The sequence below is a fragment of the Prenolepis imparis genome, unplaced genomic scaffold (genome assembly GCF_030444845.1).
Source record: "Prenolepis imparis isolate NDT839.2.m4 unplaced genomic scaffold, iyPreImpa1.0 SCAF_3, whole genome shotgun sequence".
Lineage (NCBI taxonomy): Eukaryota > Metazoa > Arthropoda > Insecta > Hymenoptera > Formicidae > Prenolepis > Prenolepis imparis.
This window is the reverse complement of record NW_028141161.1, coordinates 8,081,277-8,092,502: the sequence shown is the minus strand read 5'-3', so window position 1 is coordinate 8,092,502 and position 11,226 is coordinate 8,081,277. Positions and strand designations below refer to the sequence as shown.

The window sequence follows — 11,226 nt, the reverse complement described above, 5'->3', positions numbered from 1 at the left end:
CCCTTGCCAACCAGCTGGTTGATACTCGCTGCGCGCGGACCTCGTCCTCGTCGCGCTACACCTCTCTAGGCTCTCCTCGTCGCGTCCTCGTCTAGCCTACGGCGGGACCCCTATCTCTCCCTAACTGCTGCGCTCTTTCTCTCTCTGCGCGCGCAGTTTTTCTCTCTCTCTCTTCCGTTCCTTCGTTCTTTCTTTCTCTTTCTATCTTCGTTTGACAGTAGCGGAGCGAGCCGATGCACCGAGGGGCGCCGTCGTCCCCCTCCCCGCTTTCGGGGAAAAAGAGTCCGGTAGGACTGCGGAGATGACACTTCCGGGAGGTAGAGATACTCTTGTGTAAAAACGCGGACGGACAGGCGCGCGCGCTGCAGCGACGAGCGCGTTACGTAAGCAAGACCGCGGTGGAGGGGGGAGGGAGAGGGGACGTAACCCGACGACGACGCTTCGTCCCCGATGCGTCGCGCGTCCTGCGCGCTCGAACGCGCGCGCTAGATCGAATTTATGGCGTGACGTGACTTTTATCCGCGCGCAGTCTCCCTCCAAACGTCACCCTGGCGTTTTCCCGCCCTTTCGATCAGCGAGATCCGCGAATTTGCCTCGTGTTTTTTTTTTTTTTTTTTTTTAATCGGATGTATTTTCGGAAGGAAACGCAAAATATCTCGTGATTAATAATCGTGAATAATAAAAGAGTAGCCATTTACCCAGGTAGCAAGCGTACGTCATTTTGACATCGAATGACGTCATTAGACGTCATTTTGCTACTTGGGTAAACACACGTGTGCGTGACAGTATAATAAAAAAATTATATAACTACACTGAGAGAATTTTCTCTTAAAATTTACCCTGAAAATCATGATTAATTTTACTATTTAGTTTAGTAAAATTAAACATATTAATTAATTAAACATATTTTATATTTTATTGTGATAAATATTATTATTTTTATTGTGATAAATATTAATGAGACAAATTCTCATAAATTGTCCCACGATTACCATGATTTTCAGGGTAAATTCTAAGAGAAAATTCTCTCTGTGTAACAATAAGTCTAAATAAATAATATAAAAATAAATAATATTAAATAAATAATATTAAAGAGCATTTAGAGTCTAAACCAACGCGCGAGGATTAATTCTAGAAAATTTTAAAAAATGATATATACATCCGTAGTGTATTTAAAAAATCGAATAGGACACCCTGTATACGCAGTGAGTTATGAATTTATGAATCTCAATGCACTTGAGAGAGAATATATAGTTACCATATTCTTTTCTTGTCGACGACGACGACGACGACGACCTTTGCGCCTCCGTAAAACGCGATAGCGCGATTTCGCCTACCGCTTTTCATGCTCTGCTGCATCCATGCGCGACGATGACGATGACGACGGATCGCGCGATAGCGCTCGATTTCTTATCCTTGGTCTATAAATGTATTAGAGAGCGCGTGTATATACGAGAGATTAGTCGAGATCAAAGTTCCTCCGCGTGTTACGCGAGAGATCGATTAATTCCGCGATTCCTTCGATCCTTTGTCGGTCTCTCGATCCGCCTTCCGCGAATGCATCTTTGTAGGAATGTGATATCTTGCATATCTTGCGACTGGAATCATAATAAAGGAACGTGATAGAGTTTGACGTAAGATTAATTAAAGCCACGTGTGCGTGGCAGTAAATTATTAACTGAAAATTATCGACTATAATTCTAAATAAATTAATTCTATAATTCTTATAATTCTAAACAATTCTAAATAAATAATATAAAAAGACTTTAATATCGCATAAATAGATCTAAATAAATAATATATAAAAATCAAACATACAAATATAAATAAAGATTACATTCGAAAGAGTTATATTTCGGTCGAGCTATTTTCAGCGTCATTTATCTCGCAGCGATGCGATTTGATTGCAACGTTTGGTGCGATGGATCTTTGTTTGGAAACATGAAACCGATACAGGATGAATACCAGTTTACAAGGCATGTCGAAGCGCCATACAGCCGTCAATTACTCATCAAGTTGTTAGCTATTTTTCTTACGACGATTAGTCATACGATATACATGTCGGCCACCTGGCTATCGCGATATACAAGAAGCGTGTCCATCTGGTGAACGCGTTGTTGTTGTGATATTTATATGACGTTTAATGCAGTGGAGTCATCGCTTGCGCATGACACACTGCACTCTGGACGGTTTAGAACGCGAGGCATAATAAAGCAGGATAGAATAGAGATATATCGTTCAAGGCTTCGAATGCAGCATTGGGAAAAGTGGGACGGCAAGATCGGGCTTTTAATTAATCGCGCTCTCGCGGTCAACATATTACACACGTGTATATATATGCGTGCGTGCGTGCGTGTGTATATATATATGTGTGTGTGTGTGTGTGTGTGTGTGTGTGTGTGTGTGTGTGTGTGTGTGTGTGTGTGTGTGTGTGTGTGACGGGAAAAAATTTCTCGATAAATTCCTGGATAGATTTCTCGATAAATTGAACAAGTAACATAGATTGTTTGGTAATAAACAAGCGATGTTGAATCGAAACAATTCGTCCCTCGCGACTAAAATGTCAAGGCGTGAATAATTTTTTTAGAGTTTATACGAAAACGTGAAAAATGTTTGCGCGAGAATTTTTAGCAAATATGTATGCAAAAAGCGATACGTACAATAAGCGAGATATTTAACAATTGTGGAAAGATGCAGAGTCTAAGAATAAATTTTGAATACAGAGTTTTGGAATCTTATTTTGTCTAAGTCTATAAAGTCTTCTGTTGTAAGAACCTCTTTTATCTTAAGTGCGTCTATTACCAAACACCTTCTGCATGCTTCTTTATTGTCTATATAATTATAGACGGAAAAAATACACTGATAATAACTCAAAAGTAGTAGGTGGATAATAGCAAATTCAATTGGACGCATTATTTATAATTTACGATAGCATAAGTAATTAAAACAGCAAGATAATTAATACCGCAAGTTTATATATATATATATACATACAAAGTTTATATTATATATATTTTTTCGGTAGATAAAATATAGCAAGATAATTATAATGAATGATTGTTATTCTACAATATTGAATAATAATAATAATATCTCGTAGTATTAATTATCGTGCTGTTTCAATTACTTATGCCATTGTAAATTGATATACGACAGCTTATATAATGTGCACTGGTGCATCCAACTGAATAATGAGAAACAGGCGCGAATCTGGAACACGCGTAGTCGGAGTAATATAATTCGATTCGATCAATCGATCTTTATATCTGCCTTAAATTGAAGCGTAAACAAACGCTCGCACTGTCTTCCCTCGAATTTTCACGAACACAAGAGCGTTTTATTCTTGCAATCTCTCAATAAGCAAGCGAGCGCATTAATCTATTAATTTTCTGTACTATCATATTGGACAAACTTAATTAACTTTTACTTAATTTTCCGTTCGATTAAGTATCGATCGGCGGCGATACTTAATAGGCCCGATAACGCGGCTGATAACAGCCGGTCGTAAAATTCGAACTAAATGGGAGTGATGATAATCGGTTAAGAATTACTATATTCGTTGGGAAGAAAGTGCACCGCTAATGACAGAGCTCGTTAATGAAAGAAATCTCACGGTTTTCCATATCTTTCGCGATTGGCTTAATATGTATAAACGTGGAATTTTTTCTCGATTGCGTCACACACCTATAGCTGTTCAGCATCCGCTAAGTACGATGAGGGGGAACGAACGAGTATCTCTCTCTTCCTCCCTTTCTTCTCCTCTTCCTCGTTTTCTCTATCATTCTCCAACGTGATGTACCAACTATATGGTCAACCGGTTTTTAATCCTTGGATTTTTGATTCCGACACAAGTCGACTTCCGTTAAAGCTCTCTTCATTTTACCTGAAAAGCGAAAGGAGAGATTAATCTGAAAGAAAATTCCTTTTAGATCCAGATCTCTAAATCGTGCACGAATGTGAATAACTTTCAATTTTTCATCGCTCAAGTAAATAAATATAGATAAATTCAATTCGACTGATTGTGAGAGAAACTTATTGCCGATAAAGTGACATTATAAAAGAATATATTAAATCTCGGAAAGAAACTTTCCCTTATAAGCGAACAATTTCGACGTTTAATTACCTAGCTGGATACTTAACGTCGATCGTTAAAAGGACATAAAACGAGGGAATGACGTCGGCTCGAATTTTCCGTCGAGGAATAATCTGATGCAAATGTGCCTTAGATGAGAAAGTTAACCCAACTTTCGCAAAATTAAATCGGCGATGCGTTCGATGTCCTTGCTAGCCAAATACCGTTTTTTTTTTTTTTTTTTAGACGACTCCGGGTTAGTCGGACGCATGTATATATGTATATACCTTATTCATACAGATACTCGCACACATACGCAGGCGCGACGCATACATTAACATCCGAATGCGCTTATCCCAAGGCCGGAACTTTATGCTGCTTACCGACAAATCGACGCATATAATGATCTCTCTCTCTCTCTCTCGTACGGACGTCCTTCGCGTTTATGATTTTTTTTTCATTTTCTAACGCCGGATCAAATAATTGTCACACATAACCAAGCACGCGCTTCTCCTACATGTGAGTAATCAGGGCTGTAGTATGTGATGGTGCTTCACCTATCCGGAGTATACATAGAATAAAAATGGAGATGAACAATCGTCTGCCAAACAATGACGGATATAAATAACTTAAAATCGCGCTGCACAAAACTATTAAAACAGTAACATTAAAATTCCTACCTTGACAGATATCCGTTGCCAATTTTCCGTTGTATTATATATATTTGACAAGCGAAGTTTCCGCTGAATAATCGATTGCGATATAGATCCTGAATCGATTATGTCGCTGCGATCAGCTGATAATGACAGACTTCACTTCGCGACTCATATCTGACGCTGTAAGAAATAAAAAATAAATAAACAATATATTTAAATATGACAGATATTTTGGGAAAAATTTAATCCAGCTCTGATGGTCTCCCTAGGTGCTCAGATTGCATGTATAAAAAATATATATATATATATATGTATATGCATGCTCTATATACAATATAGCTCTACGTTTAGTTGCTGCGACGAAGACGAGGATTAGAGCATCGCGAAGCATGATAGAACCGAGTGCAGAAGATAAGATTAATTACAGTTTTACTGCGATAGTAGATGTTTACGATGTATAACACAATGCACAGTCGATGAAGGTTCCTCTGAGCGCATTCGTACGCACTGCGCGAATATACATGTACGAGCAAGTAAGGGAACGTCCATGACAAAGGTTATGGGATAACCGGATGACCAGATCGCCAAGGTTTCTCATTTCGCTAAAAATATGGGAAACTTTATGGGTGACATCGTGATCTGGTGCGTTTCAATTTCTGACTTTGAAGCTAAAAATGCAAATGCTGTCGTAGCTTTCAAGTGTAGACATTAATGAATGTTTTCTTATTAGTATCATAAAATAAATATGAATTTATATATCTTTTATATCATAGAGAGATATATGAACTTTACACCATATATACAAGTGTTTTGCTATTTTATATAAATATAGGAATATATATATGTGTGTGTGTGTGTGATTCATGTTTATTGCAATGTAATTAAAAGAATATATTTGGTAGCCTGCTGCTGCTACTTTCAGTCAGTATCGTATTTGGAATCAGCGAGATCATCAAATTATTCACAAATAATGGAGACGATATTATTAAGACGTCTATGTACAGTTGGATTGTTCGATTATGTTTAAATCTATTGGGATACACCACTATATTGTTGCCAGGTTGCCTTATATACAAATATGTACGCTATACAAAATATATTCAAAGAAGTGGTAAGTAGTTGTAAAGAATTGATATAAATTCTTAGATATATGTGCATTGCAATAGTCGTAATTTAACAAATATTTTTGCAGGGAAAGGCTGCATCTCTAAATTGGTGCATTCATGCTTTGTTGGACACTGTGAAGCGGGTCTCTTGGATTCGCCTCCGTATACTCCCAATGCTTCTGCACATGCCCAACGGACTTTTACTCAAGATGCCCTACTCCTGATGTATTGTTTCTTTGGATTGCAAATCAGTTATCTAACATGGGGCTATTTGCAGGAAAAGATAATGACGCAAGTATGTTCAGAATATAAATATTTTGCCAGCATTTGCAAAATATTATAAATATCTAAAGAGAATGCTATTTATGCTGTATATTTATTTTGTGATTAAATTTGCTTTGATATATATCATAATTTCCTAATTAAATAATCAATCTTTTTTACAGGAATATGAAGATGCTTCTGGCAATAAAGCACGGTTTCAAGATTCACAATTCTTGGTATTTGTAAATCGTATTCTTGCCTTTGTTATGTCAGGAATATACTTACTTATTCAACGTCAGCCACAGCATAAGACTCCGTTGTATAAGTACGCGTTTTGTTCTCTCTCAAATATCATGAGTAGTTGGTGTCAATACGAAGCTCTGAAGTATGTCAGTTTTCCATCGCAGGTGAAGAATCTACAATTTGACATATAATTTTTCTCCAATTACTGATATTACATCTTTTACAGTAACAAATTATGAAAGTTTGCATAACTGTTTTACATGTGTAACATTTTATTTTTAGGTTTTGGCCAAAGCCTCGAAAATTATTCCTGTTATGATAATGGGAAAAATAGTTTCACACACAACATATGAATATTACGAGTATGTCACCGCGATTCTTATTTCCATCGGAATGACTCTCTTCATGTTGGACAGTTCTGATCATAAAAATGGTAATACCAGAGTACTAACTTAGAAGACAATGTATATTTTTTATAGATGTGGTTAAACATTATGACAGACTTACAAACGCTTTCAGACGGAGCTACAACACTCTCTGGTGTTATATTATTGGGAGGCTACTTATTATTAGATAGTTTTACGAGTACCTGGCAAAATGCACTTTTTATAGACTATGGTGTAACAAGCGTACAAATGATGTGTGCAGTTAATATGTTTTCCTGTCTGCTGACTGCAATGTCTCTGTTTCAGCAATCAAGCTTTCCATTAATATTCTCTTTTATGACAACGGTAATCAATTTTGCATTATACATTATTATTTTTATTAATTGTTATATATTGCATAAGAATATAACGCTAATAATGTTATTGTATAGTACCCTAGGTTTGTAATCGATTGCATGCTGATATCAATTTGCTCAGCGAGCGGACAATTATACATCTTTTACACCATTTCTAAATTTGGATCGATTACATTCGTCATTATGATGACTATTCGTCAGGTATATATGATAATAGAATATTATTATATAAAAAATTTGAGAAAATTGAAAAACATAACACTACATAAATAATGTTTCTTACAGGGTTTGGCGATACTATTGTCTTGCTTAATTTATCAACATGAGATCACAGTTATCGGAGTATTCGGTATACTGTTGGTATTTGGCTCAGTATTTTTACGAATTTATTGTAACAATCGATTACGCGCAATCAGAAGACGGAGAGCCGCGGCAAATAGTATAAAACATTAAGAGTTGTATTACTTAGGCAGAATTGTAATTGTAATTGTAGTATTCAATTGTTCATTGTAATTGCCGTAGATTAGGATAGAATTCTGTCATTGTAATTATTAATAGCATTTTTGTTGCAAGCATCAGAATTCTATCTTGCGTTTGTATAATCAACTTTTTGAGATTGCGTAATCTCTCTGTATACTATGTATCGCGAATACATTTCCGATAGTTTTGATAGCTTTTAATCGTACTGACACTTTGAGAAATATATTTATTATAAAATGTAGTTACATGAAATGTGTATGTCGCATATATGTGTAATGTGTAAGTTTGAAAGAAAGGTACTTGGAAGTATGTGATCTGAAAGAAAACACGTTGGCATTATATCATGTTTATATTAATGTAACGAGTGCTATGCCATTGTATTATTTATTTTAAAAAATATTTATTTTGATATAAATACATATACAAACAAATATGTGTGTGTACAGCAAGCTTTTCTTCCACTATAGCAATTATATTCAACGCAGGGATAGACATAGCACTAAAGTTACACAAACTCCTTTTTTTTCTTTTTAATAGAATTTATATACATAATTCTATCTGTTTAAACGTAAAATATATATAAATGGCAGTGTTTATATTGTTAATATTAGAAATTGTCAAGCTTTTAGCATAATTCTTCAGTTTTATTCTTTTATAATTGCTTTTAAATGAAATTTAAGTGGCTACTGAGTATATAGTGTGTTATATAAAATTTAGATTCCAAACTATTTATACTCTAATTCTCAGTCTATGGAATGTAGATTAGTGTATGTATAAGGCACACTACCAAATGTATAATTTATTTGTAAAACTTTAAATCTTTGGATTATATATAAGCATATATCTCTAGAAAGATATAAAAATATAGAATTTTAGCTTTTTCCTATAGTAGCCAGTCTTTATTTTTTAAATTTATAAATTAGATATTTGCAAAATACCAATACACACTATACCTCAGTATACATGTGTAATAAACTACACAGAGTGCAAACTTATACCAAATTCAGAGAAACTATACGAAATCATCAAATTTATAATGCGATAGAGTAAATTTGTTTCGATGTAGAGATACAACGATTAAAATGATCAATGAATAATCTTATTATTTGTCAAAAAACACATGATAAATAGCTCACCTGGTCTGTGACAAACCATTAACACTCGGAATGCATTGTTAAGCAAAGTGAAAAGGTGCGAAATGAAAGTTATGGTGCGACGTAGAGTACAAATACAAAAGCTACATCATTTCTCCAGGGGTGGTGGTCGATAAATGGCTATAAGGCACATGATAGCGATGACTACTTCGGACGCCAGTAGAACCAGCTGTATGCTGCAGAGGATCACCTCCAGCCTGAGCACGTAGTACTGCCAAAGGAGGAAGTAGAGTGTCGCTAAGGAGCTGGGGACGGTCAGGGCTATCCCGATGAGGATCGGTATCCCACGCTCCGTCAGGTTTCCCTTCCTACCAAGGTAGATCCTGCCGCCCTCCGTCGCTATCAGGAAGAGCAGCAGCGCGAACTCGGTCAGGGTCTTGCTCGCCCCCGGCGAGGGCAGGTTCGCGACCTTGAACAGCCCCATGCCCAGCTCGCACACGGCGAACATGCCGAAGTAGAAGGAGTTCAGGTACATGAGAATCTCGTAGGTGAGCGACGAGTTCGCTACGGTGGGCATTTTATTCCGGGATCGTCCGGGCGATTCGCTCGATCGGCCTATCAGTCCTCCAATTCGTTCCGCTCAGCTGTTTTTGACAGCGGCATCGTACGTGTATTTTTTCAGCGTCCCTCCCGCGTTATATTCGGCGCTCTTCGATGTATCTCCGTCTCAGCTCGATCACGAAAATAATATTTGTCAGCGCAATCGTGAGAAATATCGCCTTTCCACGCTCGTCCGTGTGTTTATTTTTAACTTCAACACACACCGGACGAGAAGTCGAACGGGTTTCGAGTCGCCTCGCGATATCGTCATTATTGAGAATAATTATATATTCTCCTCTTTTTTTTTTTGAACGAAAATAAAATTTTTATCTCTGCCACTAATTGCAATTAAATTTTAAAACTCACATTTTTATCTCGAGATTTGAGATGAAAAAGATGCATTCAGCTTGAGCTAACAAATGCTTCGAAAGCTTTGGTTAATAATTTGCGTTCCATTTGACCATATGTTTTGTAAATGGCTAGTTACTCGTATCGATTGGTGCCTAGGGTAACTAGCCAATCGGAGCCAATCAGAGAGTTCTGTTTTGAATTGGCCAATTGGAGATGTGGACAGTTTTTCGGTCTAATGTCAAGTGGAGTGAAATTACCTAACCTAGGCATCGTAAAGTCGTCATAATAATTTGTTTTTGTGGTAAATATTCATTATTATTAAATAAAAAGATAAAATTATTGTTAAATACAATCAGATATAGATTATAATAATAGACTAGATTACATTATAATAATATATCGATATAGATTATAATTATAATAATTATAATAATAGATATACATTATAATAACCTAATTTGCATTAGTCTTGTATACCTAAAAATGTATCTACACTTTTTTTCTTACATTGTCATTTTATCGAGCAAATTTTATATAAGCTATTTATATAAGCTAATATAAATTATATATAAGCTAATATAAATTATTATAATTAATATAAATTATTATAATTAATATAAATTATTATAATTAATATAAATTATTGTAATTAATATAAATTATTATAATTAATACGAAAATTATATATAAGCTAATAAGACTGATTTAACATTTACTTTTGATTACAGGTTTATATTTCTACGTCGCGATCTATTTCAGATTTGCCATAAATATCACGTATCACCGAACACGAATTTAAATTTCCCGCGCAAGGCGCAAGTGTGGCCAACGTAAAGCGCGGCGCGGCAATCGCGAGAAAAAGGCGGGAAGAGGCGCGAGTGACGTCACGCATCACGTGACTCACTTCACGTCGCGGGATGACTTTGGTCGGTGAGACTCGCGCGCGCTCGACCTAAGAGGATTATTATTCCGGAAGAGGTAATTATTACTCAATTCGCGTCATGGACGCGGACGGATCATCCCGGGAGGTCATCGCGAACATCCGCGAGGAAGCGGACTCGTCGCGCTCCGAATAAACAATAACCTTTATTTATACGATATTCACGCGGAATCTCGGCGGCCATGTTATCGCGTCCGAATTTCGCGAGATTCCTCGCGTCGTTGCATCGCGCGGATTTCGCGCGGAAGAAATGGCAGTTTCGTCGGAGGAGCTTCCGCCCGGTGTTGACGCCTCGTCCCCGAAACAGCGACCTCGCCCCCGCGAGCATCGCGTTTTCCCGGAATCCGCGTCTTCAGATCCGCGAGCCGCGAACGATCGGGTCCGTGGACGACGACGAGAAGGTGGTGAGGAGGGACGCAGGCTTCCTGGAGGACGCGCGCGAGACGGTTTTCATATTGGCGAGAATCGTCGTCGTGAGCTCGGTTGTCACCACCCTGATCATCGCGTATCTGATAACGCGCCTGACGCGCGTGAATCTGTTCCCCACCGCTCTGCGAACAGGTATGTAGATAAAAAATCGTATCTAGAAAATATCATCCAGAACTTGGTTTTTATTGCAGAGAAATTGAGACGAGTAATTTGGAAAAAAATACTCTAGTACATCTCTGTCAAAATTTC

The 11,226-nt window shown here is 37.1% G+C and overlaps 3 protein-coding genes across 5 annotated transcripts in view; 2 read left to right on the top strand and 1 right to left on the bottom strand.

Moving 5' to 3' along the window:
- The first annotated feature begins 493 nt into the window (after positions 1–493).
- LOC145934522 (adenosine 3'-phospho 5'-phosphosulfate transporter 1) lies at positions 494–7,994 on the top strand. Of its 3 annotated transcripts, none has more exons than XM_083035023.1 (9): positions 494–702; positions 5,080–5,370; positions 5,631–5,839; positions 5,921–6,129; positions 6,281–6,505; positions 6,624–6,774; positions 6,861–7,072; positions 7,159–7,284; positions 7,369–7,994. In XM_083035023.1, the coding sequence occupies exons 2-9, from the start codon at positions 5,339–5,341 to the stop codon at positions 7,534–7,536; spliced, it is 1,332 nt and encodes a 443-aa protein (XP_082891149.1). In that variant the 5' UTR covers positions 494–702; positions 5,080–5,338; the 3' UTR covers positions 7,537–7,994. The 3 variants fall into 3 exon arrangements, with proteins under 3 accessions (XP_082891149.1, XP_082891148.1, XP_082891147.1); XM_083035022.1 differs by lacking the exon at positions 494–702 and adding an exon at positions 3,030–4,591 and having other exon boundaries at positions 4,761–5,370; XM_083035021.1 differs by lacking the exon at positions 494–702 and adding an exon at positions 4,768–4,910 and having other exon boundaries at positions 4,998–5,370.
- On the bottom strand, positions 7,982–9,647 carry LOC145934528 (transmembrane protein 216). The gene has a single exon (XM_083035030.1). The coding sequence runs from the start codon at positions 9,232–9,234 to the stop codon at positions 8,806–8,808; it is 429 nt and encodes a 142-aa protein (XP_082891156.1). The 5' UTR covers positions 9,235–9,647; the 3' UTR covers positions 7,982–8,805.
- A 715-nt stretch (positions 9,648–10,362) lies between these two features.
- Shd (cytochrome P450 family 24 subfamily A member shade) overlaps positions 10,363–11,226 on the top strand; it is a 31,007-nt gene continuing 30,143 nt past the window's right edge. The window contains exon 1 of the mRNA XM_083034410.1: positions 10,363–11,109. Within this exon, the coding sequence (XP_082890536.1) occupies positions 10,731–11,109 (379 nt within the window). The 5' untranslated portion in view covers positions 10,363–10,730. The remainder of the gene's footprint in view (positions 11,110–11,226) is intronic.